Here is a 26,423-nt window from a genome sequence, read left to right on the forward strand (position 1 = left end):
CATGCGTAGGAAAGCAGAGCAAAACACGTAATGCATGCGCAAAATACCCTTATGCGAACAAACCCATTGAAATTAATGTTCTATTCAATGCAAATTACGCGTGAAAAACGCTGCATAAATATGTTCGGTAACACAGGCCTACATGTAGCTGACTGACTTGCATTAGGGTGTATTCCCATTACAGTAAGTTACTCCCTATCTTTTTTCCTCTTTCTTTTGTTGGGTGGTTTTTGTTTAAACATACTAAAGATTGTGTTTTAGGGATTACAGTCTAAGGCCTCATGTCCATGGGCACGGATGGTTTCCATCAGCCATGAGGTCAAAAATGACTTTACTTACCTGTCCGGACCGTAGCAGCCTTTACTTACCTCCTCCGTAGCAGATGGATCTTCTTTCTTCTGCCTGGCGGATGCGCTCGGCACATCGGCGGCGTGCCATCGCTGTGCAGTTTTTCTTTTTAATCTCCTGCTCTCCCACAGATCAGTGACACAGATCTGCAGAAAAATGGAGCATGCTGCGATTTCTTCCTACGCGTGCGATCTGCACACCAGGAAAAAGAAAATCACATCTGCATGCATTAAATCGCCCTGCGGATGCTAGTGCATCCCTATAGGCTTCTAAATCTGCGGATCTCCCGCGCAGAAGCCACGCACGATTTTTATAATTAAAATCCGCTTGTGGACACTGCGCCTAATAGTGCTAAAACCCGAGAGTATTTAGTTGTTTGCAGATGCTCAGAATTGGATGTTGTCCTATGGGTCACATCCTTTTTGTTGTTTTCCAGACGTTAGCCCCCAATTTTGGGGCAACAATCATATGGCCTCTCTACATTGTTTTGGGGTGTAAACAGTCTCAGCTGATGATATATTCTCTCTTGTGGACATTCATTAAAATGTTACAAGTTGCCTTTTTTTAATGTGTCTATTATTTTCCAATAACTTTCACTTTAAAGTGAAAGAATGAAGGGTTGACATATGTGAATGAGTCTAGAGGCTGGAGCTGCGGTGAAGCTCAGAGCAATCACATTCAGCAAACTATGTCAGCTGACAGTCAGCCAATCGAATGCTTTAAGAGGGCTTTAACTCACCCCTCATGAATATTCATCAGCCGCCATTTTATTGAGATAGAGAAAGTGTAGTCTAAGTTACTAGAAGATGATCACAGTCACGTAGTACAGAATATGTTTGAAATATGACTAATTTCTCTAAAAAAAAAAAAAAAGTTTTTTTTGGGGAAAAAAAAGCGCATTTCAATGACAGATGATTTTCAACATTTAAGTCTATGCAACATAATAAAGAAAACTACCTCCATGTCCTCATACAGCTGGCTATCATCCTTAACTCTTTCAACTTCATCTAGTGCCCAGATCTCAGATCCGTTCCCGTTTCTTGTCTTTTTATGATCTGCTTGATGAGAGGGTTCCTCCCTGGACTGAAAGTAACTCCCCTGAATATTATATCCCATAGAGCAATTACTTCTGGGACCTGCTCTTAAGGTTTCCTGTATGGTAGGTTGCTTCATTTTGCTTCTAGGATTTTCTTGCCCTTTCTCTTGTGGGCACAACCCCAAGAAGCGGTCTGAGAGATCCAGGGGCTTGTCAAGAGGAAGATCTCTGGTGCCATTGGAATTTTTTGAGGGAAAGTCGTTCTCTTTATTAACAGATGCAATTTCACAGTTTGCTTCTCCTTCACCTTCTACCTTTTTCCGTTTGCCACATCTGCTTGCACGGTCCATATGGTCTTTGCTCAGAAAAGCATCATTCGTGTTCACCCCACTGATAACAGAGTCATTTGGGTTCCTGTTAACAGAATGTGGTTGGTTGCCTGCGCATTGGCCAATTACAGAGTTTGTTTCTGTCCTTTGGCAGAGTGCGGTCACCGAGGGAGCATCTTCAGCCTTTGACAGTACATGGACAGAGGGTTTATTAGGAAATGAGGACTTCAGGCTCATACCACTAGGTAGGAGAGAATTGCTAGTATCAGTTTTGGCAGTGGTTTCAGTTTTGGAGGTCGCCATCCCAAACACTGGAGAAACCCGGTGTGTGTCCCAATCCAGTTCATGTGGATTACTTTGTATATTCTCAGTGAACCTGCACCAAGGAAACAACAAGTGAGTCCAAGTGGCATTGCACCTCTCCAGCACCATTTGTGCACAGAAATATTTTGTATATATAAAACACACACACACACACACACACACACACACAATAATAGAAAGCATTTTGGAATCCAGTTCTGCCTTATGGCTATTGTTTAAGAAAAAATAAATAGACAAAAATGCAAAAAAAAGGCATCAGCCCTGCAAAGCGCACCTACTGTATTGTTTACATGTACTTTTGTAACCTCTTAAGATTTTCAAGAGTTATGTGCTGATTAACGGGTTGTCCTAACTGCATAACCCCTGCCTGTATTCCCTATTAGAATATATGGACACCGGGTAGGAGGTCTCACACTTCAACATTGCTCCACCCGTTAGCAAGAGCTACCTGATTTGGCGTGAACGTGTATTATATGGCATCCATTCCTTTGAGTCAGAATGCATATAATACTATATTTACAGTTCATTGTGCTGCTGCCTGCAGTTTTTGTGGGACGAGCTCTAGTTTTTATTGCAACTTTTTTTTGAGTACATATCACTTTCTGATCCCTTTTTATTGGAAAATTGGAGGACCGTAGGAGAAAAAAAAACCCCCACACACAAAAAAGCGACAAGATCCTGGCATTATGCATTTCATTTTTTGACTGTTAGCAGTGTGAAATTAAATAACGCAATACTTAGATAATTTGGACTTACTTAAATTTTTTTTAATTGTGTCTTAAAGCTGTTTTGTGGGGGTAAAAATTAGAGAATTTTTTTAACCTTTTTAACATTTTATGTTTAAAAAATTTAATTTTACATACATTTTGCATTTTTAGTCCCCTTAAAGGACTTAAACTTATGGTCGTTTGATCGCATTTACCATACTTCAGTTTTGCAGTATATTGTATTTTTAACATACACATACAGGGCTTAATATGGTTAAATACATGGTATTCACTAGGCTCAGGATTACCATGGCAACCATCAGCACCTTGCGATGTTGAATCGGACAGGGGACCTCTTTTCCTCTCTGGCTAACAGCTCACATGCCGTTGTCAGGATCGACAGTTTATGTAAGCTGTCAAACAGTTGCGATTGGAGCTAGCGCTAATCATGGCGGGCGGCAGCTGTTTGACGCGGGGTCTACCTGGGCTACCGACAAACTTCGGTCTCATTCTAAAGCCAAGAATCATTTCTGTAGCACGAACAACACCAGAGCTACAGCTGTTTGAACAAGCCCTTTCATCCAAAACTGTAATGCTTTCTTCCTTTTGAACATCGCTTATGGAAACCATTAAAGGGGCTAAAAAAACAAAAAATAAAAAAACAGAAAAGAAATCCTGTCTGTGGAAATGATTTTGGAGGATAGCTGTAGAGATGACAAAAAGAATTACAGTGAGTATGGATTACGGGGTTAGTACATCATTACCCTGGACTTACTCTAACTCGCTGTGTCTTGGAGAGTGCTTCTTATGCGTGTTAGGCCCCTGCACAGGGCCTGCATTGGCCCTTAGACTGTTTAGGACACTCTGGGATTGCTTTAATAAAAGTACAAACAAACATATTGTGAATGACTTTAGCAAATACCACGTTAGATGCAAAAACAACAAAACATTGTAGGGGAATGTTCTTTGGCACAATTGTGATGCCGATATCAAAACACTTCTGTAAAGGGATCCAATCAGTTTTCAATACCTTATAGCAAGTGGCATCTAGCATGTCATTACTATAGATATAATTCTGTTCATATGTAATACATAGGGATGAGCGAACACTGCAGTGTTCGCGCGTAAGTGTCCGGGTGCCGCCGGGGGGCGGGGAGATGCGCGGCGGCGCGGGCGGCAGTAGCGGGGAACAGGGGGGAGCCCTCTCTCTCTCCCTCTCCCCCCCACTCCCCGCCGCACCCCCCCGCGCTGCCACGGCGGCCCCCGAACTTTTTCGCCCGAACACTGAAGTGTTCGCAAAGTTCGGTGTTCGGGCGAAAAAGGGGCGGAGCCGAACGTGTTCGCTCATCTCTAGTAATACACTACTTTTAAACATAACACAAATATACATAAATAGTCAGTGGGGAGATTTTATAATTTAAGTCTTTATTTTATTTCTTTTTTACACCAAGTGTTTGGTGTTATGTAGTGCGGTAACTTACAACAGATTCATCAAAAGGCACATGCATGGTAAAGTTTAGCTAAACTATCCCTGGGAAGAGTAAAGTAGAGCAGTCCTTTTACTCTACCCACTCCTTAGAGCAAAACTGTGCCAAAATTTGAAACTTGGGAAAAAAAAAAGTCAGTTCACAAATCCATTATTAAAACTCCCACTGTTTAAACCACATCCGCAAAGAGCTGCAAACCTCTAAAGTATGCAAAAACTGCTCAATAAATGAAGTATACTCTATAAAGTGACCGAAACAAGCTAAACTTAAGCCAAAAGTACGCCAAAAAGGGATGCAACTACAATGATAAATTCCGCCAGTGTCCTTTGGATAACAAAGGCTGTAGAGATCAAATTAAATTAACCCCTTCTTGATATCTGCAGTACATGTAACGGTGGATGTCAGGTATCAGTTTATGGACCAAGCTCCCCTGCCGTGGATTGCTTACTAATTTTAATAAAGGCATTTTTATTCATTTATCTCTGTTTAAGTAGTAAAACATTAAGATTTATATTTTTTGTATCACCATAAAAGCACTGATCTACAGAAGATAACGTCACTTTTACTGCACTGTGAACACCACATAAAACAAAACTCCCCACAAATGGGAACATTGCATTAATAAAAAGTTTAAAGTTTTCAAATATATTATATGGTACGCTAAATGGTACTTCTGCTAAATACAACTCGTCCTACAAAAAGCAGGCCCCCATGTAGGAAAAGATTTTTACAAAAATACGTTTTTGGAAAGTGGGGATAGGAAAAAAGGGATGCAGGAGAAAGGGATTAACCCCTTGAGTGGCACGCCCGGAAATTTTCCGGGACGAGCTCCACTGCTCATAGCGATACTGCCCGGAAGATTTCCGGGCTATGTATCACTATGGGAGCTGCAGAGCACAATGCCACAAGCTGTGACAGCGTGCTCTGCCTGCACAGACCCACACAGAGCAGTGCAAGGGCTTTGAAAAACCAGCAGAAGATATTGCCGATATGTCGGCAAACTCCTGCACTGGTTTGTTTACAGGTTGCCATAGAGACCATCGGCTTGTCAGAAGCAAGCCGATGGTCTCTGTGGCAGGGAGAGCTAGTGCTTGGCTGTCAGAGGACAGCTAGGTACTAGCTCTTACAGCAGAGATCAGAGAAAACCTCCAATCTCTGCTGTGTTAACCCTTTACATGCTGCAGTCTATGTGACTGCAGCATGTAAAGGGTTGTCACTGCAGCATGTAAAGGGCTGTCACCATCAGACCCCCGGAATGTGATCAGGGGGTCCTGATGGGTCCCTGTGGAAGTCCCCTAAAGGGACAAAAAAAAAAATTAAAAAAAAAAAAAAAAAAAAATTAAAAAAATTATTAAAAAAAATTAAACACTTGTCTCACTTTACTTTGTAAAAAAATCAAAAATACAATCACACATGTGGTATCCGTGTGCGTCGTAATGACCCAGAGAAGGAAGTTAATACATTATTTAACCCCTTAATGACATGGCCCCTTTTTTTCTTTTTTCCCCATTTCTTTTTTTCCTCCCCCGTTTAAAAAAATCACAACTTGTCCCGCAAAAAACAAGCCCTTATATGGCCATGTCAATGGAAAAATGAAAAAGTTATGGCTCTTGAGACGCAACTGCAAAACTAGTTGAAATTCAATGATTAGACCATTTTAAAAAACCTGCCCTGGTGGGCACGACAGGGTGGTAGGAAACCTGCCACTCAAGGGGTTAATGCCTGGCAGAGAGTTAGCAGTCCAATTCATTCCAAGACAAAACATTGTGACATGAATGTTGACCAGTGACTTACAGATTCTTCTACAGGAGCTTCGAGGCCAATGGTTTCAGCTACCACAGCAGCTAAATTAAAGATCGGTTTGTCAGGATTAAAATCACTAACTTCCTGCTTTGCTGTTGAAACACAAAGTACTTTGTTAGTTAACAATATAAAATTTATTTTATACATTATAACCAACTATTTACAGCGACAGAAAGAATTCAGTTAGCAGAAAGAAAAAAAAAAAAATGCATCATCGTGTGGCATTCCATAAACTAAATTACACATGGTATATGCTCCTACCTTAAATAGATAATGCAATAAATGCTAATGCAATTCTGAACAATTTCAACCAAATTTTAGTGCCAGAAGTACAGTAATTGCAGGAAAGTAATGAAAATTCTCTTCCTGCCAATAACATTGAATAGAATTAATGCCCTACATACTGACAGACTTGAGTACTGTATGATGCTTGCTGATAGTATACAGCAAATTCACTCTGGGGTCAGTTCACCAATGCCATAGACATATAGCAAAAGGAGGTTTCACAGACAGTTTGGGTTTTTTGTAGCATTAGGGTATGTCACTTCATGTGTAATCGGCTCGGAAATTCCACACCAGATTTTGCCCATTTTATAGGGCTAATGCTCTTGTGGATCCATTGCAAAATATGCAGCAGAAGTTGCGCCTCAGCCATGGATTTCTGCCACAGTTTAAGGCAGAAAAATATATGTGTCAGATTCCGCTGTGCGAACATGACTGAAATTGGGTTCATTTGGAGTGCTCTTTTAACCCTTTATTGACACTTTTTTAAAAATTTCTATTTAGTTTAATCTTTTCTGCTTTTCAAGAGGTATAACTTTAATTTTACTGTCAACATAGGCTTATGAAGACTTTGTTGTGGGACAAGCTGTAGTACTATTTAATGTCCCATATAATGTATTGAAAACCTATCTATAAATTAAATGGGGTGAAATGGGAAAAAAAAAACACAATACAATACTTGTGTTAAATACTTACTAGGAAAAGGTGATAACTGTAATGTACAAGTATCAGCAACCAAAATGGCCTCTCCTTTTCCTGGACTTACTTGGGTAGAAGAAAATATTCTTGCTCCAGAGCCTATAAAACAGGTCAGCTGCATCAGTATACTGTATCTGTTAGTGCATCCTGTCAGCCAAGACACATTTAAAGAATGTCAAAATAACAAGTTCCTTTATCTTAAAAGTTTCACATTTCTATCACTATAAATACTTTAATTGTGTGTGGTAAATTTAATTCTATTTTGCTAACCATTTAGTAATTCTAAATAACATGAATGTGTCTGTGAGTATATTAAGTCACCAGACGATGAGGACCTTTGGTGCAAGTTGCAAGCATGCGTATTATGGCCAAAATATCAACTAAATCGTCTTGAGATGTTGGGGGTATATGAAGGGTGCCCATAGTTTGTGTAGTACACTTTGATGATGTGGTACAGTCCGTTTTAAAGCATGAGCGTAACCAATAAGCTGAAAGCCTTTATGGTGCTCTATGTGTAACTGGCACCCTACAGAAGCCTTATATGGTGCAAGCATAACACCAAGTAGCCACTCCCAATGTAGGGTAGGTGTGTGAGTTAACTAGTATTTTGCACTTATGCAAACTCCCTTATATAGCAGTTTGCCTTTTCAACATGGAAGGAATTGTTTGTTGCTGCCATTCTATGGCGATTTTCTGTGAGTTAAAGTATATTATGCACTACCTTAAAGGGGCTGTCTCACAGACAACTCCTGTCCATATGTCGTATGAGGGTATAATGTCTGGCTTGGTGGAAATCTATAGCTAGACACGGCGTCCCATGGCAACAACAGCTGATCACCAGGAATAGAGAAGCTGGGCATGCAATAAATCAGGCATATTAACAGTGCTTCTATGAGTTTCTGCATGAAGAAATAGATCACAACATAAAACATACAGTATATTGTACTGAAGGTTTTTTCACTGCAGTGTCTTCTGTAATTTGCCCTTTTCACAATTCTCCGCTTACCTTTAACTTGTCTCCCAAAACCCACTTAGTTTTCTTACAGTCAAATGTTCCAGTATTTTTAGATCTTATTTGCATTGAGCAAAGCGATATTTACACTCATCTAAATGTTTCCACTTGACAATTTGCATTGGGTGTTAAAGTTCTTCTTCTACACAAATTCAGTGAATGCTTAAACCATACTAGGAATCCAGCTTTACCAGCTTGTGTTTTATCAACTTTCCCTTTCCACGGCATTACAGCATGAATCAGGTTTTGTCCTGTTCATAAAAATACATCTTACGGAAAAGCCTTGTATGGACTGTCATGTGCAATCTATTTTATAACAGAATAACTGTAGCACTCACAGCTGTGTGTGAGAAAATAAAAGCATTAAAAAAAAAAAAATAAAGTATTTTATGCCTTTCTATTGCAAAACTAAGCGATACATATATGCATTAGACCACAATTTCGTAAAACAAAATGAATTAAAACCAATAGCCTAAAATTCATAAAATTGCTTCATTGCTGCGTTTCCTTTTTCTGCCAAGTGAACAGTGAAAAGTGTATTGAAGGTTCTGGTCTCATCACATTGACAAATAATTTACTAAGACCATTGTAAACTGATAAATTCCCAGTCTCTTGTCTATATAGTGTCAGATTCTAGTTTGAGCTGAAGTTTCACATTTATATGGACCTGTGTGCATTTCTTTAAAACACAAGTACAGGGCTATCTAAAGATGGTCAAGCAGATTTCAACTGGCCAATAGGAGCAAACGTGATCAATTGTGAAACCGTACTTTTGTCTCAATCCACTACAAACTATGCAGTCAAAAATCACCAAAAGCAACGAGAACAGCATAGGGGAAAAAAATCCACAATGGAATAACATTTTGACAGATTGTTGTGTTTTCTATACAGGACATGCACATTTATAGACAGTCCTGTATGATCCTCTTTAAAGTTTATACAGTCATGAACACCAAAATCTTAGTTTGAGTACCAAATTGTAGTAGAAAGTATCCGTGCTTTAGGCCTCTTTCACAGGGGTGATAGAGATGTAGCTGAGAGGGAGAAAAAAAATATAAATATTGCAGCGATATTGCATCTGTGTTCTGAGCGATATCGCAATTTTGTATCGCTACAATGTTGGGTGACTTTGTAGAGCTCTTTTGCTGGGATTTTCAAAGGGCTTGAAATATAAGCCCTAACCTGAAAATAAACCCTGGCTGCATTAACATAAAAAAAAAACAAACACATCACCTAACAGCCACTATTAGGTCCACCGCACGTCTCCTCTTCAGCTCCGACAGACTTGCTTATAGTTTTTAGCAAGCGCTTCCTGGTTTGAAAGTTCAAAATCCCGACCTCCAAGAAACGCAGGCTGTGATTGGTTCTGGAGCGCCGCGGCTCAGCCAATCAGAGCCAAAGCTCGATAAACCAATCACAGCCATTCAATGCAATGTCTGGACTCACGCGTTGGGTTAAAAAATGTACAACATCTGCACTTAAATTCCACTAGCATTTTGTTGCGAAATTACTTTTGCAGTACCAAGGTAATTGAGGTCTTTGCGCGGATACCTTTATGATTTTATGCATTTAGTTCTTTTGTTTGTTTTTTTAATTTAGGCTCGTTTGGCTAGTTATGGCATTGCTACTGTAGTCCGCAAGAGGCCAGAGGGGAGAATGAAGCAGGTAGACCAGGAAGGGGTCTTGCAGGACCTGTTCCAGAAGAACAAAAGAGAACAACCAGAACCACCGTAGAGGGAAACAAGGGTCCTACTGGAGAGCAAATGCGAAAAGGGGAGTTTGAGGAAAAAGAGAAGCTAACAAGCATCACCTGTGTGGGAGAAACGAGTGCTTACAAGAGTAGAAGCATAGAAGATACCCTCTACAGAGCGAAGGAAAAACTGTATAATGAAGACGAACAGTGATGAGTAACATCAGACACTACCAGGAAAGGATAAGTAAACGCGAAACTAATCCATCAAAGGAGAATGGCAGACATCAGAAGTATCATGTTTATCTCCTGTACCAAAAACATCACGGAAGCTAATCACTGTAGGTGAAATAGGCATAGAACAAAGACAAAATTAAGGTAACCTGAGGCTCTTTCGAATGCATATTCAAGGTATATAGAATGCAGTTATAACACAATCTGCCCTGTGAAAAAAAACATTACTGTGGGTCAACTAGATGCTGCACCCCACAGTAATACAGTTAATACTTCTGAAGGAGAGAATGTGGCTGACTGATGCTAGAAAAAACACTGCCCAACCATGTCTAGCCCAGAGGCTAGCAGTTAAATAGGTACTCGTCATATGATGGAGGTAAAGTGGCTGAGTGAGACTCACAATCACTATGTAAGCAGGTAACGGGTCTGGCAGTAATGTATTTATGCCATTCATGGGGAGGGGGAATGAGGAGGGCTATGTATGCAGTCACAGCCTAATCACCTCAGATACCGGGCTGAGCAGTATAACCAATATTTCCTCCTATGGAGGCTAGCAGGACAAGAGGGTACTGTAAGGTCTCTGAAGAAATATGCCTGATCTGAAGTCGACCACTGTGGATGACAAGAAAAACTGTCAAAAAGAGGAGCGCATGAAGTCCGGTTGAGAACCCAGTAGGCCTGAGCAACGGGTCCCGAGTGAAGCGGCTTATGCATATCAGGTGTGTGGTCCCAGGAACTGCAGACCTAATGAAGGTAACTGTAGGACCGTGCTGATCATGGTAATGGGCATTCTATGCCTGGGGAATTAATCACAGCTATTAGAGGGTTATGACTTGATTACTGACAGAGGCTTTCTAGTGACTGTATATGAATAGAGGTAGATGGCAAGGAAAAAAAATACATAAAATCTATGTTCAGTGGACAGAGCTAACCTTGTTTTGAGGCCACTGCTGAGCTGCTCTAGGCGATCCTGGGTAAATCACCCCAAGATGGAGATATCAATGAGCTAAAAGTTGGAGGGATGCTAGGAGTAGGAAGTGAGGCTGGATACATTTGACAGCCTTTAGGTGTTGAGGAGCAGGGGGAGGAGGTCCCGCCAACCGCCGCGGACGGTGTAGGCCTCGAACCCAGGGCCTCAATTAGAAGCGCTGGCCTGACTGTAGGAGGCCCTGCCCACATCAGCACGCCAGTGGACACAGAGCCCGCACTGGCGGGTACATCACAAGCCATGCCCGCAGGAGCATGACACGGAGAAGTCCTACCCCAACCCTCCACTAGAGCCAGTGAAGGCCTAGTAAGTTAACAGCGCTGACCCCACAAAGAGTCATGTGCATCTCCGAGTGGACCAAGCTACCCAAGAGGGAAGTTTAGGAAAGATCAGGAGTCTCCTCCCACTGCGTAGCTGTGTTGGCAGGGTACAGAGGATCATGGCCTACATTACAGGAAACATAGTTGGTTGGTGGGTTGCAAGGAAAGCCAGGGATTATCGGCAGGAAGGAATATTGGCCTAGAGCTGTAAAGGAGGGTGATCCCTGAGATGTCTGTAGGGAAGAAATGAGGGGTCCCATGGGAGAAGGCAGCGCCAACACACTAAGAGAAAAGGAAAATAGTGTGTGGAGGTGATGGTGCTATACTTACCTGAGCCATGCTTACTCACCTCATCCTCTTCTATTCGGCTTCCTCGGGGCACCAGCAGGGCCACCTCCTCAGCGACTATCAAGTAGTAGAGAAAGATCAAGTAGTAGTGAAAGATCACTGCATTGGGGTGAGCAGGCAGGAATCTTAGATGACCGCATGTCTGGCAGGAAGTACAGAGTGGTTAGCGCCGCTTGGTTCCACTTGTGCGTATGATGCAAATACTGCTTGCCTTTCCTACCTGGGGACAATCAATGAAGTTAACTTATCCCCGATTCCCGGCTAGAGGGGAGAAAGGGAAATATAACAAAAGCAGAGAAGACTCGGAGAACAGGAAGTTTTGCCTTCTACAGACACAAAGAAAAGACTGAATTAGCTCAGTGCACGCAGAAGTGTAGCTCTTAAAAGGGACTAACTTTCTTTGTGTTTAGTCTCCACCTCCTAGTGGCAGAAGCTATACGAAGGGTCTTGCCGTTTTCCCTAATGATACAAACGAGAAAATAAATATTGCGCTTTCATTTTTAGCTCCCGAGGGCTACATACAAACAATGGTGAAAAGAAAGGCAGAAATACAACAAGCTGCAGCCTGTGCTTCATCTCCTCCTTCCTACTTGATAGCCTCACAAAGAGCTCAATGTTTGTGTACCGTATATACCAGCGTATAAGGCGACGGGGCGTATAAGACGACCCCCCAACTTTCACCTTATACGCCGGTAATACAGTGGAGAAAAAAAAAAAATCATTACTCACCTCCCCCGGCGTTCTGTCGCGCTCCGGCAGGATGTCGCTCGCTCCTCGTCCCCAGCGCAGCATTGCTTTCTGAATGCGGGGCTTGAAATCCCCGCCTCCAGAAAGCTAATACACATGCCGTCAGCCAGTTACAGCCATTCAATGACAGCATTGAATGGCTGTGATTGGCTGAAGGCGCACGTGGCTTCAGCCAATCACACTATTCAATGACATCATTGAATGGGTGTGATTGGCTGAAGCCACGTGCGCCTTCAGCCAATCACAGCCATTCAATGCTGTCATTGAATGGCTGTAACTGGCTGACGGCGTGTGTATTAGCTTTCTGGAGACGGGGATTTCAAGCCCCGCATTCAGAAAGCAACGCTGCGCCGGGGATGAGGAGCGAGCGACATCCTGCCGGAGCGCGACAGAACGCCGGGGAAGGTGAGTAATGATTTTTTTTTTTTACACTTTTTTTTGGTATTACCGGCGTATAAGACGACCCGACTTCAGAGCAGATTTTTCGGGGTTCAAAAGTCGTCTTATACGCCGGTATATACGGTAGTTGTAATATAATTTTATTAACAAAAGAAAAAAATCTGTACCCTAGGGTGAGTATTTAGAAGAGGAATAAACTACAAGCTGTTAGGACATTATAAGTCTATTTGTCAGACTTCAGGAAGGAATCATCTTCTCTATGGAATGGTTTTCATTTTCTGTTGGTGACCATGAGTGCATTCCATTGAATGGGCACTTTTTAGTAAAGTAAGCGGGAAGACTTTCAACCCATCTTAGGTTCTGCTCATACAACACTTGTACTCCTGATGTATATGTCAAAAATATCCATAGACTTATATGGACCAGACCAATAGCCAGAGTGTTCTTTGGTATACATTTAAGTGGCACACTTTTTTACTCCCTTGAATGATTGTAATGACTTTCTTTTCACAATAGGCTATACATTAGACATAGACAGCAAGAGACTTTCCAGTGTATACACTGGAAGAATGTTATGACAAATCATAATTATATGGAGCAGAACTCCTCTCACTTACTGTTTGCACATTCAGATGCACTGGATCCATCCTGTGGGTGTTCTGTATAGCGCACATGCTTGTGTGACTTTTTCCTGCGCAACCTACTGACCACGTGTAAAGGAAAGGAGCTGACTGGCGAATCAGGGATAATGCCATCATCACCATCACCTTCTACAACCTCTTCATTTATCTTTTTCATTGACCTAGATATTTAAAAAGTGTTTCAGCCATAGTAACACATACATTTTTTACTTGGGTTTATCATTCTAATATTATATATTATAAGAATATTGTTTATTACTGTAAACATGAGATTCATTTACCTTTACCAAAACCACTGTTCATGAATATTCATTACAAGTCCCGCCCCTATCTAGTCCACTTTGGTTACATAATTCAGGAATGTCCTTTACATTCTGACAAGAGAACTATCCAATTAGCAATAAGGAATGTAACTGGTCACATCCTCACTGCAACTCTAACAGAGCATAAACGGGGTGCAGATGAAAGGGAGTAAGGCTCTGTGCACAATACGACAGGAACTTTCTAATGTGAGCAACTTTACAGGCATACAGTGGTACACGTTGCCTATTGGTATACCACACATTAGATTGTCATGTCTTCACCATCATCAAGCTTCTTCTTTCTGCATTCATGGACACTCCATCTAGTGGCTAATTTTGCCCCTCTGCCATTTCTATTGTTCCACTGAAGTGAGGCATTGTGAGAGAAAGCAGCCACATTTTACGGATTGTACTGTAAAGGATGAACAACATCTTCCATTCTCTCATGTGGCAGCATCGCTGGTAAGAATATAGACTTTCCTGCACTTACAACCACAGCTCCATCAGCCACTCAGACTGGATTCTAGTAGTAACCATCTGCATTTTTCAGACTGTAGTCAGCAGACTGGCTCCCGATATGTTCATTCACGTTGTGAAATCTACTACAGCATTTTACCTATAAATTAACGTGTTCATTCATGTTTTCTGTTCTATGGCTTCCTTTTTTCACCACATCCTATTATTCAATAACTCCTACAGATGTTCCCATAAAGTCTTGCTTACTGGCGAATGGTTCAGTTTACCTGCATATCAGAGTACATACTATAGATGCCACAGGGTAACTTGTAGCGGGTACAGAACAGTATTTTTGTGTGTGTCCCCCAGGGCATGCAGAAGAAAGATCACACCCAGATACCGTAATCTGCCTCCTCCCTGCACAGCTTTCCAGTAACCTTAGGGAGGTGATACTTGTTACCCTTCTAACCACAAAGGATATGTGCTCTCTGGTTGTCAAATATAAGGTCTTTCCTACTAAAGGGTTAATGGCTCCCAGACATCTGCATCATCAACTTTTTCAACACAGTTTTGCATATCTTGATGCTTTATTTTTAGGGGTGCTGAACTAATTTATTATTTATTCAATTATATAGCACCAACATGTTCTACAGCACGGTACAGAGATTGTCATCACCGCATGATAGATTGGTATATAAAATGAGAATGCTTGGTCTGGGCGAGAATGTAAGTGGGTAAATAACCGAGTCAGTGATAGAAAGCAGAGGGTGGTTATTAAGGGTACATACTCTGATTGGGTCACAACAGGGGGCAGTACTGGGCCCTATCCTTTTTAATATATTCACAGGCAGGCAACCAAGTTAATAAATGGAATGGGCAGACTACAATACCCAGAGAGGTTATCAAAATTGGAATTAGTTAATTAGGCCGCCCCTGTGTGTTTTTTCTAATCTATGTATAAATATAATCAGGGCTCAATCTATTTAACCCAGATCTTTCTCACGATCTATGTATACCCAGGACTGCGACTGTGTAGAGGAAAGAAGGTTTCATCACCAACACAGAAGGGGGTTCTTTACTGTAAGAGCAGTGAGACTATGAAACTCTCTGCCTGAGGATGTGGTGATGGTGAATTTGATAAGAGTTTAAAAGGGGTCTGGACGGCCTTCTTACAATATTACATGTTATAATCACTAATTACTTCAGAAGGGTTGTTGATCCAGCGATTATTCCGATTCCCTGATTGGAGTTAGGAAGGAATTGTTTACTCTTAAATGAGGAAAATTGCCTTCTAATTTATTGGTTTTTTTTGCTTTCCTCTGAAGCAACATTGGAGCACAATAGGCTGAACTGGATGGACATATGTCTTTTTTCAGCCTAAGGGCTTATTCCCACAAGCGTGGGCACAACTACGCTCGGCAGCACATAGCGTACCTGTGCCTGAACGAGGGGAATCCCTTTCCCTTCAATGGCTTTTCAAACTCCACGCAAGAGGGCAGGAGTTTGAAAATAACTGTGGGAAGGTAGATGCCGCCTGATCTTTCTCGCACAGTTTTCACTACATGATCTGGTAAAAAAAAAATCACTAGATTTTAATTCCTATATGGTTGCATGAAATGTTACACTTGAAAGAAACACTCACTCTGCCTCCTGCATTTGCTCAAGTTGTTTTGAAAGCCTTTTATTTTCATCCAGCAATGTATTCTTCTCATCCACTGTAGTAAGACAATAATAAAACAAGTTGCAGCACAAGCTAGAAAATGTAGCAGCAGTCCATAATATCATTGCATGTAGGCTAATAAATGTTACGCCGGGCAAACAAAAACGTATCTGCATTGTATATTACGCGTGCATAACACGTGGTAAATAAAGTCAATGAAAGGACATCGATTTGCATTGCTTCACTCACCCTTGCGTAAATATATTGCATATGTAACATGCATAACAAAATGCAGCATGTTCTATTTTACCTTGAATTATGCGTGCAAGAGTCCTATTGTTCTCTATGGGTGTGTTCGAAACACCGTGCATACATTATATTGTGTATGTGCGGTGCTTTTCATGCATGTTGCTAGAAGACAGGAGAAGGGAAAAAAAAAAGAAGAAGCCAGGAAGCCAGTGTGCGTAAAAACGCTGTACATACGCCGGCATATGCAATTAAAACCGCGTCAGTTCGCAGTTCCATATACCGGTAAAATACAGCAATTTTTATGCAGCGTATTGCCATACGGCCGTGAGAGTCTGGCCTTAGGACAGGAGATATGAAAGCACCTTGAACAGACCAGTTATTACTCTGGAAACTCAGAATCAATGCCAATGTAACAAACATAAGGACAGTTTATGATTGCCATAATACAATAAGAGAGCAAGCAATGGTATACAGTGAAATTTATTTTTATTTGAGCAGTGCTCAATGAATATATATATATATATTTTCCTAATCTGTATTGACCTGTTGCTATGATTTTTAAATGTTTTGCCTGTGGGGGAGAGTTATATACTATATGCACTTTTCTCCCATGCTGATATCACAACTGATGTTGCTCTAGAATCAAGACACAAGTTCTCACTTTAGGTCCTCTGCTAAATACAGTAGTTTATACTTGGCTAACATTTGTGTGACTACGATGTAAATATAGATTAATCTACCATTCTGTACTATCCATATAAACCATAAAAGTATATTAAAGAAATTGTTACTAACATATCAATTCTTTTCTTCTACAGAGCACATTTTCATAGCATTCAATACATTGCTAAGATGATGCAGATTTCGCCATGGAATCTAGGCTCAAATCCGTTGTGAAATTTTGCCATGTGAACAAGGCCTTACACTGTCAGCACTGATTGGAGAGCATCAGAATTTATAAGCACACGCCCCATTGACAAGGAGAATGGCATCATTCAGTTGTCAATTTATTCATACATTTCTACAAGGAATAACTAATATTGGAAATATCACTAGTTCTAAAGTAGAGTTATTTTAAGGGGGGAGGCTTTCAGTTTTTGTTAAAAAAAGACAACAGGAGAGCTTGCATGTCCTCTTTAATCCTTATTTTTCCAGAAACTAACTGATCGTGCGTTTCAGGCAATCACCATTTTATTACACTGTGATTGGGCGTTCCAAGGTCTCCATTATTTAACATGGACAGCAGCTTATCTTGAATTCCACAACTTGTGTAGGAAGAAAAATAAAGATTAATATATTTGTATTAAATTCATCTTTTAGGTGTTTTTCCTAATGTTTGGAAAGTTGCCAAACATTTTAAGAGTGCGTCTTACTCTATATGAGGTAATGTACGAAAAAGGAAATAGAATTCTCACTAAGTTCTGTGATTAGTTTCAGATTCTGTTGTCTTATATTCTCAAATTCCTGTTGTTTCTTCCTCATGTGCTCTTCTGTTACTGCACACCGGTCACAAAGCCCAGCCCGTAACCTGTTTAAGAATGAAGCAATGATCATAGCATGAGAACAAAAGACATATTGGTGCTTCAATAATGCCAAACACACCATTGTTTTCAATGCATTTTCCAAATATCATAACTTAAAACACTGTACGTGCATTTAAACAAAGCGCTTCCACTATTCAATCTAATTTAGATATGAAAATTGATGAGCATATACCACCACCTAACACAAAGCAGGTGGTACTGTCAAGGAGACAGGAGCAGCAGAGCTACAGGCTTCTTTTGCAACATTTTATGTTCAAAAAGTGTTTTATTCGAGACTTTGCAGCATACAAACTATAATACCATCTACTTTGTTACAAAACCGGTGTACTATATTTCTGTGGTTTCCAGAGTTATGAAGAAGTGCTGTCATCTAGTACCCTTCTCTTCTGTTTTGCAACATTTTTACAAAAATGTTACACAATGTTTGCAAAATTGATGCATGAAATACCTTATTTCTCCATATCATTGGGGGAAGCAGCACAAGGTCTTCTGTGTCACCCAATAAACAGAACAAGTAAGGGATTTTACGGTAAGTAACAAAAATCCTGTTTTCAGACTGTTGACATCGGCACTGGGGGCTCTACCAGATTCTGTTACATTTAGAACTAACAGAATAGCTCTGCGTGAAGCACTATTTCCCCAGCATAAAGGAGGACACAATGTATTATCACTCAGTGGGGCCTGTCAGTTGACAGGCCTGGCACTGCATCTTAGTTTATATTAGAAGGGGAAATCATGATACGCACGTGAACAGAGCTTTAGAAAACACTTCCACGATTTACGACTGAACTAACCAGACAGATTCCTCTTCTAAGAACCATGTAAGTGTCAGAGAACCAGCACATCTAACCAGAAATAAGTCATGACAGCTCGCAACAAGCAGGTTTACAATAAAACCTGTCTGAACCAACTTCTAGAAACGTGCCCTACAGTAGATACTTAACAAAAAAGTTTAAAAAAAAGGAACGTTACTTACCGGTCTTCAAGGACTTTGATGGTGTCATGAAGTGCCTTCTGCTGCTCTCTTAGCTGTTGGTTTTTAGTATAAAATTCTTCAAGTCTCTGGGCATCCCTGTTTAGGCAAAAACCATCTGTTGGTTATATTTTGTTTCCAAAATTATACTTCACTAATTAGTACCAAGTAAAAAAAATGTTAGCAATGGGAGCAACTGAATAAACTACTTAGTCAAGATATAACTACACAATGCAAAGACAATTTACTTAATCATTTTGCTAATGATCAGTCAAGACTGAGGACAAACTACTGTTTCCGAAAAGCAACTTTTACGCTGCATTGCTCTATATCTTGGTAGGGTACTACCACTATTATGTGTAAATGAAAGGTCTACTCTAAAGGCCCATTTACACGCAACGATTATCGCTGAAAATTTGTGCAAACCAATTCGTGCGATCAGCGTTACGTGTAAATGCAAAGCCATCATGCACTATTCGATCATTTTTTCGTTTATCGCCGAGTTTCAGCCTGCATAAAAATGGTCATTAGTTCATTTACTTTTCGCTTTGTTTAAATGGAATTTGTTCAGTTCTTTGAAAGACTGAAGGACTTAAGGGTGATTGTTTGGCTTGCTAAACACAATGACTCCTTGTTTATTCATGCTGGCAGAAGACAATGGCTTTTCTTCACACCAATTAAAAACCTCCAGGCCAGAGATTCCTTGCATAAACACCCCCCACCTGAGCAAACATATACTAGGGTTTACTTTAGCCAATGAGGAAAATGGAGGTGATTTCTAACAATTATCTGTAGGTTTAAATGCTCAGCATTTCTATGCAAAAACATTAATTTGTTCAGATAATTGTTGCGTGTAAATGGGGCTTAAAATATAGCTCCACCATTGCATTTACTTTGCTAAAATGTTAATTACTTATGAGGAAGATGGACTAAGTGAGAATCTATTCTAAAGCCCAATAAATGAATTGGTACTCTGCAACCTGCTGAAGCAACAATGGTGTTACATTGTAGTAGAGGATTGATATATAAGCAATCTGCCAACAGAGCTAAAAACAGTATTCAAACAGAACGCAGAAAGGAAACATTGACTTTAATGAGGCAGACAGAGAATAAAAGGTGCAAACTTTGTTCTCTGTTCAACATGGTTTTTATTCATTTCTATCTTTTTTGGAGGACACAATTTATATTGTGTCCTCCAAAAACAGATGAGAGAGACACACTATGGGAAACTCAGCTTGTTAAAAACTTTGAAAGGAAAAAAAAATGAATACTTTAACAAAAAGTTAAAAAAAACGAAACAGCGAACTACTAATGTAGTGCAAGTACAGCTGAATTTACTATCAACAAAGCAAAATAGACTTTAACAATAAAATATATCACCTATTATATTAGAATAGATATCTTCTAATATATATACACTTTAATAAGGATATTACAGCATGAAAACATTTGTCCCAGATATGTTAAAATAAGTTTTGCAGATTGCTTCATGTGAAGTGAGTGACAATTTGGCAAAGAATTGCATTGGCAATCATGGTTTGTGACCCAGTCTCAGGGATCATTATATTCAATGGGAAAGCTTGGAAAAACATAAGGCATTCATTGTCGCACTGGTTATCAGCGCTGAAATATTAAACCTCAGGTATTCAGCAAGGGTCAGCGAGAACAAGAATGCCTATATACAGCTATTGTATCTACAATGGGGCGCTTGTCGAGAGTCTCCAGCAAACAATAATTAAGGCATTTGGTGTGGTATGCATTAAGTCACAAATGAAGAGCTCTGATAATATTCATCATCCGCAGACAGGAGGACTGACTTCATCGTGTGAAATGTAACATTTATAGTCACCAGATTTATATACAGGCAGCTGCTATGGTAAACTATTAATTTGCTTTAATTCTCTTGGTCAGTTTAAATTACTTGTTGTTTAACCATAGTCTGATGATAGGACATATCTATGGAGTGATGATTACTAGAAATTTTAGGAAAGGCATATGGGCTCATCTGCAGTAACTAAATGGTGTTGTATGCAAATCTACATGATGGCATATTGCTGGAGTATGCAGTACAATAAGAGGCCATGGAGACTTGCCATCTGCTGAGACAACCCAGCTCCGAGGCGGATATGAACCAGTAAATTGTATTAAAAGGGATTTCCAGGATTCACCAGATCCGTGGAAGCCCGACTGCTGGCACCCCCACCTATCAGCTGTTTTCCTTGTATACACCCCCCATCAATCTGATATTAACCCAAAGACAGGTCACCGATATCAGAGTCCTGGCAAACCCATTTAAGAAAAATACTCTAGTTTGTATTTAAAAAGGATCACAAATGACAAGAATTGTATTAATATATTATAGGCATATAAAACTTACAAACATCTTTGCGTCTTCAACTTGCTAATTTTCATTAGAAGCTCTAAATTAAAAACAAAATTAGGTTTCCGGTTAGAGGCAATGAAACATATGTACAACGGTGACAAAAGATGCTGCATGGCTATTACAAGGGATGTGTGCAAGAGAATAGAAAAGAGCTAGTGTAAGATATATACATACTATGTAACAGAAAACAAGCTAAGGCTTGTTCACATCACACCAAACACTAAGCCCCAACACACGCCAGTATATACCATATAGTGACGTACATATTAAGCGACCCCACATAAAAAAAACACTAAAACAAAAAACCACACGACACATGGTACACATTTTGCAGTAGCCACTTGTATAGGAAAGCAAGGCAGACTGTTTCCCTATTTAGAATGAAAAAAGAAGGCATACACTGCTTTGGCATCCGTTGGGTCTGCAGACCCATTTAGTACTGTACTTATGCACTGGGAGTATCTCCCTTCATGAATACTCCAGGTGCCCAACTAAGATGGTGTAGACAGAAGCTAGAATCCTCATAGACCTGGCAGTCTGTCTACAGATATTAGTCTTCTGATTGAACATCAGGACAGGGTTTTTTTGTTGTTTTTTTGCTAAAAAGCAGGAACACATTGCAGAAAGGGGAGGAGAGGTTTCTCAGATATTCCAGGACTATTGTTAGAATAGCGCCACCAGCTGTTTCTATTGAAAAGCCTGTGTTCGGTCCACCTCAGCAAATGTTGCAAGGTTGTCACACCTACTCTGTCTTGCTTCTCAGCAGTAAAGATGTCTCACTTTCTTATTACTTGCCAAACATAATTTCTGACATCAGAGAAGACGCAGAACATTCAGAAGCGGCTGCTCACCACACCAGCGCAGTAGAGAGAAGCCAGACTGAGCATGTGTGACCACCTTGGAACAAACACTGAGGTGGATACAGAATAGAAACAGCAAATGGCGCTATTCCAACAGTCTTGGATTATCAGAGAAAATAAATATTTTTAATAAAGTGTGCTTCACTACGCTGTGGGATTCTGTCTCAGATCTGTCACAAGTGCCAAAAAAGGCATGGATATGGAACTATTCACTGCCATTACTCACACAAACACTACTTGTATGAAAGTTTGACAAGGGTTCCATTTGTTTCCACTAGTATAGGGTAATTGTGTACACTACTGTATACTCTAAATATAGTGGAAATGAGAGGAACCCTTGTAAAAAGGTTAGCAAAGTGGTGGCCGTTTGGGGTTTCTACCACAGGTGCAAAAAACAGCAGTTACAGAACCCTCAAACTGAACCAGGCAGTGCGCAAAAAAACTATGTGAATGCTCCTGAGTGTAAAAACATGTAGAATTATGGTCTGGATTTACTTATAAACAATATTTTGGGACAACCCATTTAAAACCAAGTATTATTATACCAAAATACACAAGTGCACTGTGCGATTTCTCAATCTAATATAAAAAAGCCTACCAGCTTTTCCTTGCACCGCACTTTGACCTCTTTGCGTGACCTTTGGTGGATGATTTTGGTGTCATTAGATTTGTGACATCCTCACCACCGCGGTAAAATCATAAAAGTTTGAGTATGACCTGCCTGACACGTCACTCAATGTATCAAAGTTCTTATGTTAAGTCTAGCGGTGCTGTTGTGCTTCAGCCAACAGCGCCGCTACGGAGAGTCAAGCGTTGCTCAGTGACGTTCATATCAAGTGCTGACCAATTTGACTGATGCCATGTCCCCAAAATGTGGAAGACCAAACCATGGACAGCGAAGAGTTTAAGCCCAATCCTCGGCTTGACAGCTCTTAGAACATTTACAACCACTTTCCCAAACATTTTATGTTTGCTTAGCGAACAGCGGGTCAATCTAGTTACAATAAAGCAGATTGTGACCACAGCAAAAATGTAAACTGTACAGATGTAGACTTTAAGGGGTTTTCAGCAATTACCCTCAGGGTAAGTCATCAATATTTGATCGGTGGGGATCTGCCACCTGGTTCCTCTGCTGATCATCTGTTTGAAGGGGCGAGCACTACTGCTTCTTTGTTTAATACCAGGAACAGCACCGTACATTTCATAGTGGCTCTGCCTAGTATAGCAGCTAAACCCAATTAACGTGAATGGGATTAAGCTGTACGTAGACCACATGACAAATGAGTGTGATGTCACTGGCCTAAGAGGCACTCATCCAAGCACTATAGCCTCCACCAGTCAAATACTGATGACCTATCTTGAAGAATAGATTATCCATGTTTGTCCTACAAAACCTGTTTCATAGGCTTTTACAGTGTTCTGTATTTCAATGCATGCAGTATTTTATGACACATATTATAAAGAATCATGGGAAATTGTAAAACCAGAGTGTGGCAATGTGTAAATCTGTATTAAAATTAAAAAAATATTGAAGGTTTTTCTTGTCCTATAGAGAAACTTAGGGGGAAAAAAACTGATTATTTGACAAAAAAAAAAAAAAAAAAGATAAAGGCCAAATGCAGCGTGTGAATCCAGCTTAGGTTTGGAATCTTAGTTTTTTAGTATAAAATTCTATTTTTGAGCAGTTTAGGGTTAACACGTTTGTATCCTGCTGAAATGTACTCGTTTAGCAGAAGAAAAAAAAAACACAACGTCTAAATACACCATGAGAAGCTCAGGGCGATTTATATATGTAACTAGCTCACATACCTACAAGTGAGACAGTGCCAAAAGACCACCCCCTTATCCAGACCAGAATGGCTGTTGTACATTTTCAGTTTCTCCATATATTGAGTACTGGTTAAAGTCTTTGAGAAGACCAGAAGCCACTCCATGCAATGTTGGTTGGTTGTGTCAGAGGTCTCACTGTACACAGATTCCATTCAAATCTTATCAATATTACATGCAATTTACAGCTAGAAACTCACATTCCGCAGTCCATTTCATGGCCTCTTCATATGGAGGTAACATATATTACAAGTGTATTGAATAATACAGTTATTGCTTGATGAGCAGACATTTATATTTAGTAGTGGATGATTTCAAGGCCAGCTTCTTTCTTCTGCTCAGCTTTAGGTATTTTAAAGGCTATATCTACTCTTTTCTGCTCAGCACCCTCCAAATTAGTTCTTGAAGTAGGTCCCATAATTTCAACAGTACATTTCAATATAGATTTAAAATATCAACTTAAAGAGCTTTTCTAGGACTTCATACTGATGACCCATTGTTAAGATATGTAAATCAATTTCAGATCGGTGTGGGGCTAAACGCCCATTTACATACAATGATTAAAACAAGTGATTAACGGTCAAACAAATTTTAGCGATAATTACGTGTAAACGCAGGAAAAAAAATGTAAACAAATAAAAAAAAAATAATTTAAACCGCTAATTTGTAGTTTGCGGTTGTTTAAGCAGACTTTTCAGTCCACTTTAAAAAAAAAAAAAAAAAGTAAACTTGTTGGCTCGCTGGCTTGTCGTCCTGTGTAAATGCTCCCTGCTTAGCGGTTCCAGTAGGAAGTGAAGCGCTGAACGAGAAGCATGCGAGCCGGCGGCTAGCCTTTCCTTTTTAAGGCTCTGCATGAGCGCTGAGGACCTTAGCGGTGATATCAGCTCTTGTGCAGTCGTTTAAAAGACTGTCGGCCCATTTAAGAGGGCCTTAACTTCCCAAATCCCCTCCAATCAGCTATTACACGAGGTTGCGTCACTCTGGTGTTTAAGGTCATGTTCATTGGTCACATGGCCTAGGTACAGCTTAGTCCTAGTCAAGTTAATAGAACCGAGCTGCAATACCAGGCACCGCTGCTACAAAATGTACTATGTTATGCCTAGTATATAGTGAAGATGTCACAGCACTCACCCGAAATCTGTTCCCTCTTCAAAAGCTGGGGTGCTGGGATTCTGCCCCCTAGCGATCTCATATTAATAACCTATCCTGAGGATTGGCCATCAATATTTTAGTCCTGGAAAATCTCTTTAAAGGGCTGTTCCCATCTGGACTTTTATGGCATATCCATAAGATAGGTGCAGGTCCACCTCTGGGACCTGCACCAATCTCAGGTTGTGAACCCACTGGCCCTGTTCCAGCTATATATGGTAGCCAGGTCCTACAAAAATAGCTTCGTTATGCTGTTTCCATAACTCCCATACTTGAACGAGAGGCAAATACCTCTTTAAGTACTAATAAGTGTAAAGTAGTGAATGGAATAGAACGCTTTGTAACCTTGTAGCTCTTTGTCATGACATTCTTTCAGCTTTGTCAACAGTTCTCTAAACAAGTCCCCAGGAGCAAGGCTCTCCGTAGAGCTGGGACTTCCACAGCTGCTTCCTGAGATATTCATCCTCACGCAGACGGTGCCGATCACTGGCTCTTACACGGTGCCGATCACATAGCTCTGCATCCTGCTGCAAATTATGCAGGCGACCTGCTGGGTAAAGAGAAATAATGCTCATTTTAAAAGTCACATCAACCATAAAAAGGCGTATTTATCATTTATGGCACATAAACCATCTGACAGCGAGGACCCTCCTGTGGGGATCCCCACTAATCTGCAGAAACCTAGTGCCGTGTGCCCCGATGATAGTGGATCTGTCATCAGGCTCTGCTGCTCTATACAAGCGGTTTGTAGCAAGTGCCCAATGAATTGCGTACTTGCTGTATGCTAACAATCCCCATACACTATTTTTCCTTGTATGCATGCGTAATGCAAGCAGGAAACAAAGCCCAATATCGCGCTCGCCAATGTGCGACTTTCACGGTGACGCGAGGCATTCTATTCAACTACGCCTCGCATTACTTCTGTGAAACTGCGATCCTCAGGCGCGCCTTTCAGACGCAGCAGAGGATCACAAGCTTTTCCATTGATTTCAATGGGAAGCATCGGATGGCATGCAAGTGCCCTGCGGTGCCTTTTAAGGTCCCATTGAAATGATGGGTGATCCGTTGAGGGCGCCCCAGAAGACAGAACACACTGCCAGTTGTATCCTCACAGACAAAAAAATTAATCGCTCATGTGAATCAGCCCATTCAGAAGAGCGGAGCTCGTATCTGTGCGCCTCGTGTCTGTGTGAAGCCGCCCTGATACTTTTTAGGTACTTCTCTCAGTATGTAAGGCCTCATGTCCACTGGGTAAATGGAATTGCGGATTCCGCAGCGGATTTTGCCCATAGGGAATCATTGGCCATCCGCGGGTCCATTAAATTGATTTTTGCACCCGCAGATGGCATTTTAAAAGAATTGCGCTTTTCATGCGCAGGAGAAAAAACGCGGCATGCTCCATTCTGCCACGGATTCCGCGCGGAGCGGCAACATTGCTATCACATTGATAGCAATGTGTGCGGATATCTGCATGCAAAAAAATGCCATTTAAAACAAATCCGCGGCAGATTCTGTGTGGATTGTATTTTTTGAGTGGACATGAGGCCTAGAGGGGTACACCCCGCGTTTCCAGGGAAAAGTTTAGTTTTTCTTTCACGCAATGAGGGTTAAACCTGCGGGCGTGCT

The 26,423-nt window shown here is 40.7% G+C and overlaps 1 protein-coding gene across 3 annotated transcripts in view; it reads right to left on the minus strand.

Annotated features, from left to right (window-relative positions):
• Window positions 1-26,423, minus strand: part of RBBP8 (RB binding protein 8, endonuclease) — a 58,461-nt gene that overhangs the window by 21,916 nt on the left and 10,122 nt on the right. For 2 of the 3 annotated variants that reach the window (XM_066579627.1, XM_066579629.1), the window contains exons 2-11: window positions 25,143-25,347; window positions 20,956-20,998; window positions 18,582-18,677; window positions 17,477-17,589; window positions 15,795-15,867; window positions 13,371-13,555; window positions 7,013-7,114; window positions 6,026-6,126; window positions 3,520-3,617; window positions 1,306-2,089 (exon numbers count right to left, since the gene is read on the minus strand). In XM_066579627.1, the coding sequence (XP_066435724.1) occupies window positions 1,306-2,089; window positions 3,520-3,617; window positions 6,026-6,126; window positions 7,013-7,114; window positions 13,371-13,555; window positions 15,795-15,867; window positions 17,477-17,589; window positions 18,582-18,677; window positions 20,956-20,998; window positions 25,143-25,260 (1,713 nt within the window). In that variant the 5' untranslated portion in view covers window positions 25,261-25,347. The remainder of the gene's footprint in view (window positions 1-1,305; window positions 2,090-3,519; window positions 3,618-6,025; window positions 6,127-7,012; window positions 7,115-13,370; window positions 13,556-15,794; window positions 15,868-17,476; window positions 17,590-18,581; window positions 18,678-20,955; window positions 20,999-25,142; window positions 25,348-26,423) is intronic. The other variant, XM_066579630.1, reaches the window with a different exon arrangement.

The sequence above is a fragment of the Eleutherodactylus coqui genome, chromosome 9 (genome assembly GCF_035609145.1).
Source record: "Eleutherodactylus coqui strain aEleCoq1 chromosome 9, aEleCoq1.hap1, whole genome shotgun sequence".
NCBI classification, from domain to species: Eukaryota; Metazoa; Chordata; class Amphibia; order Anura; family Eleutherodactylidae; genus Eleutherodactylus; species Eleutherodactylus coqui.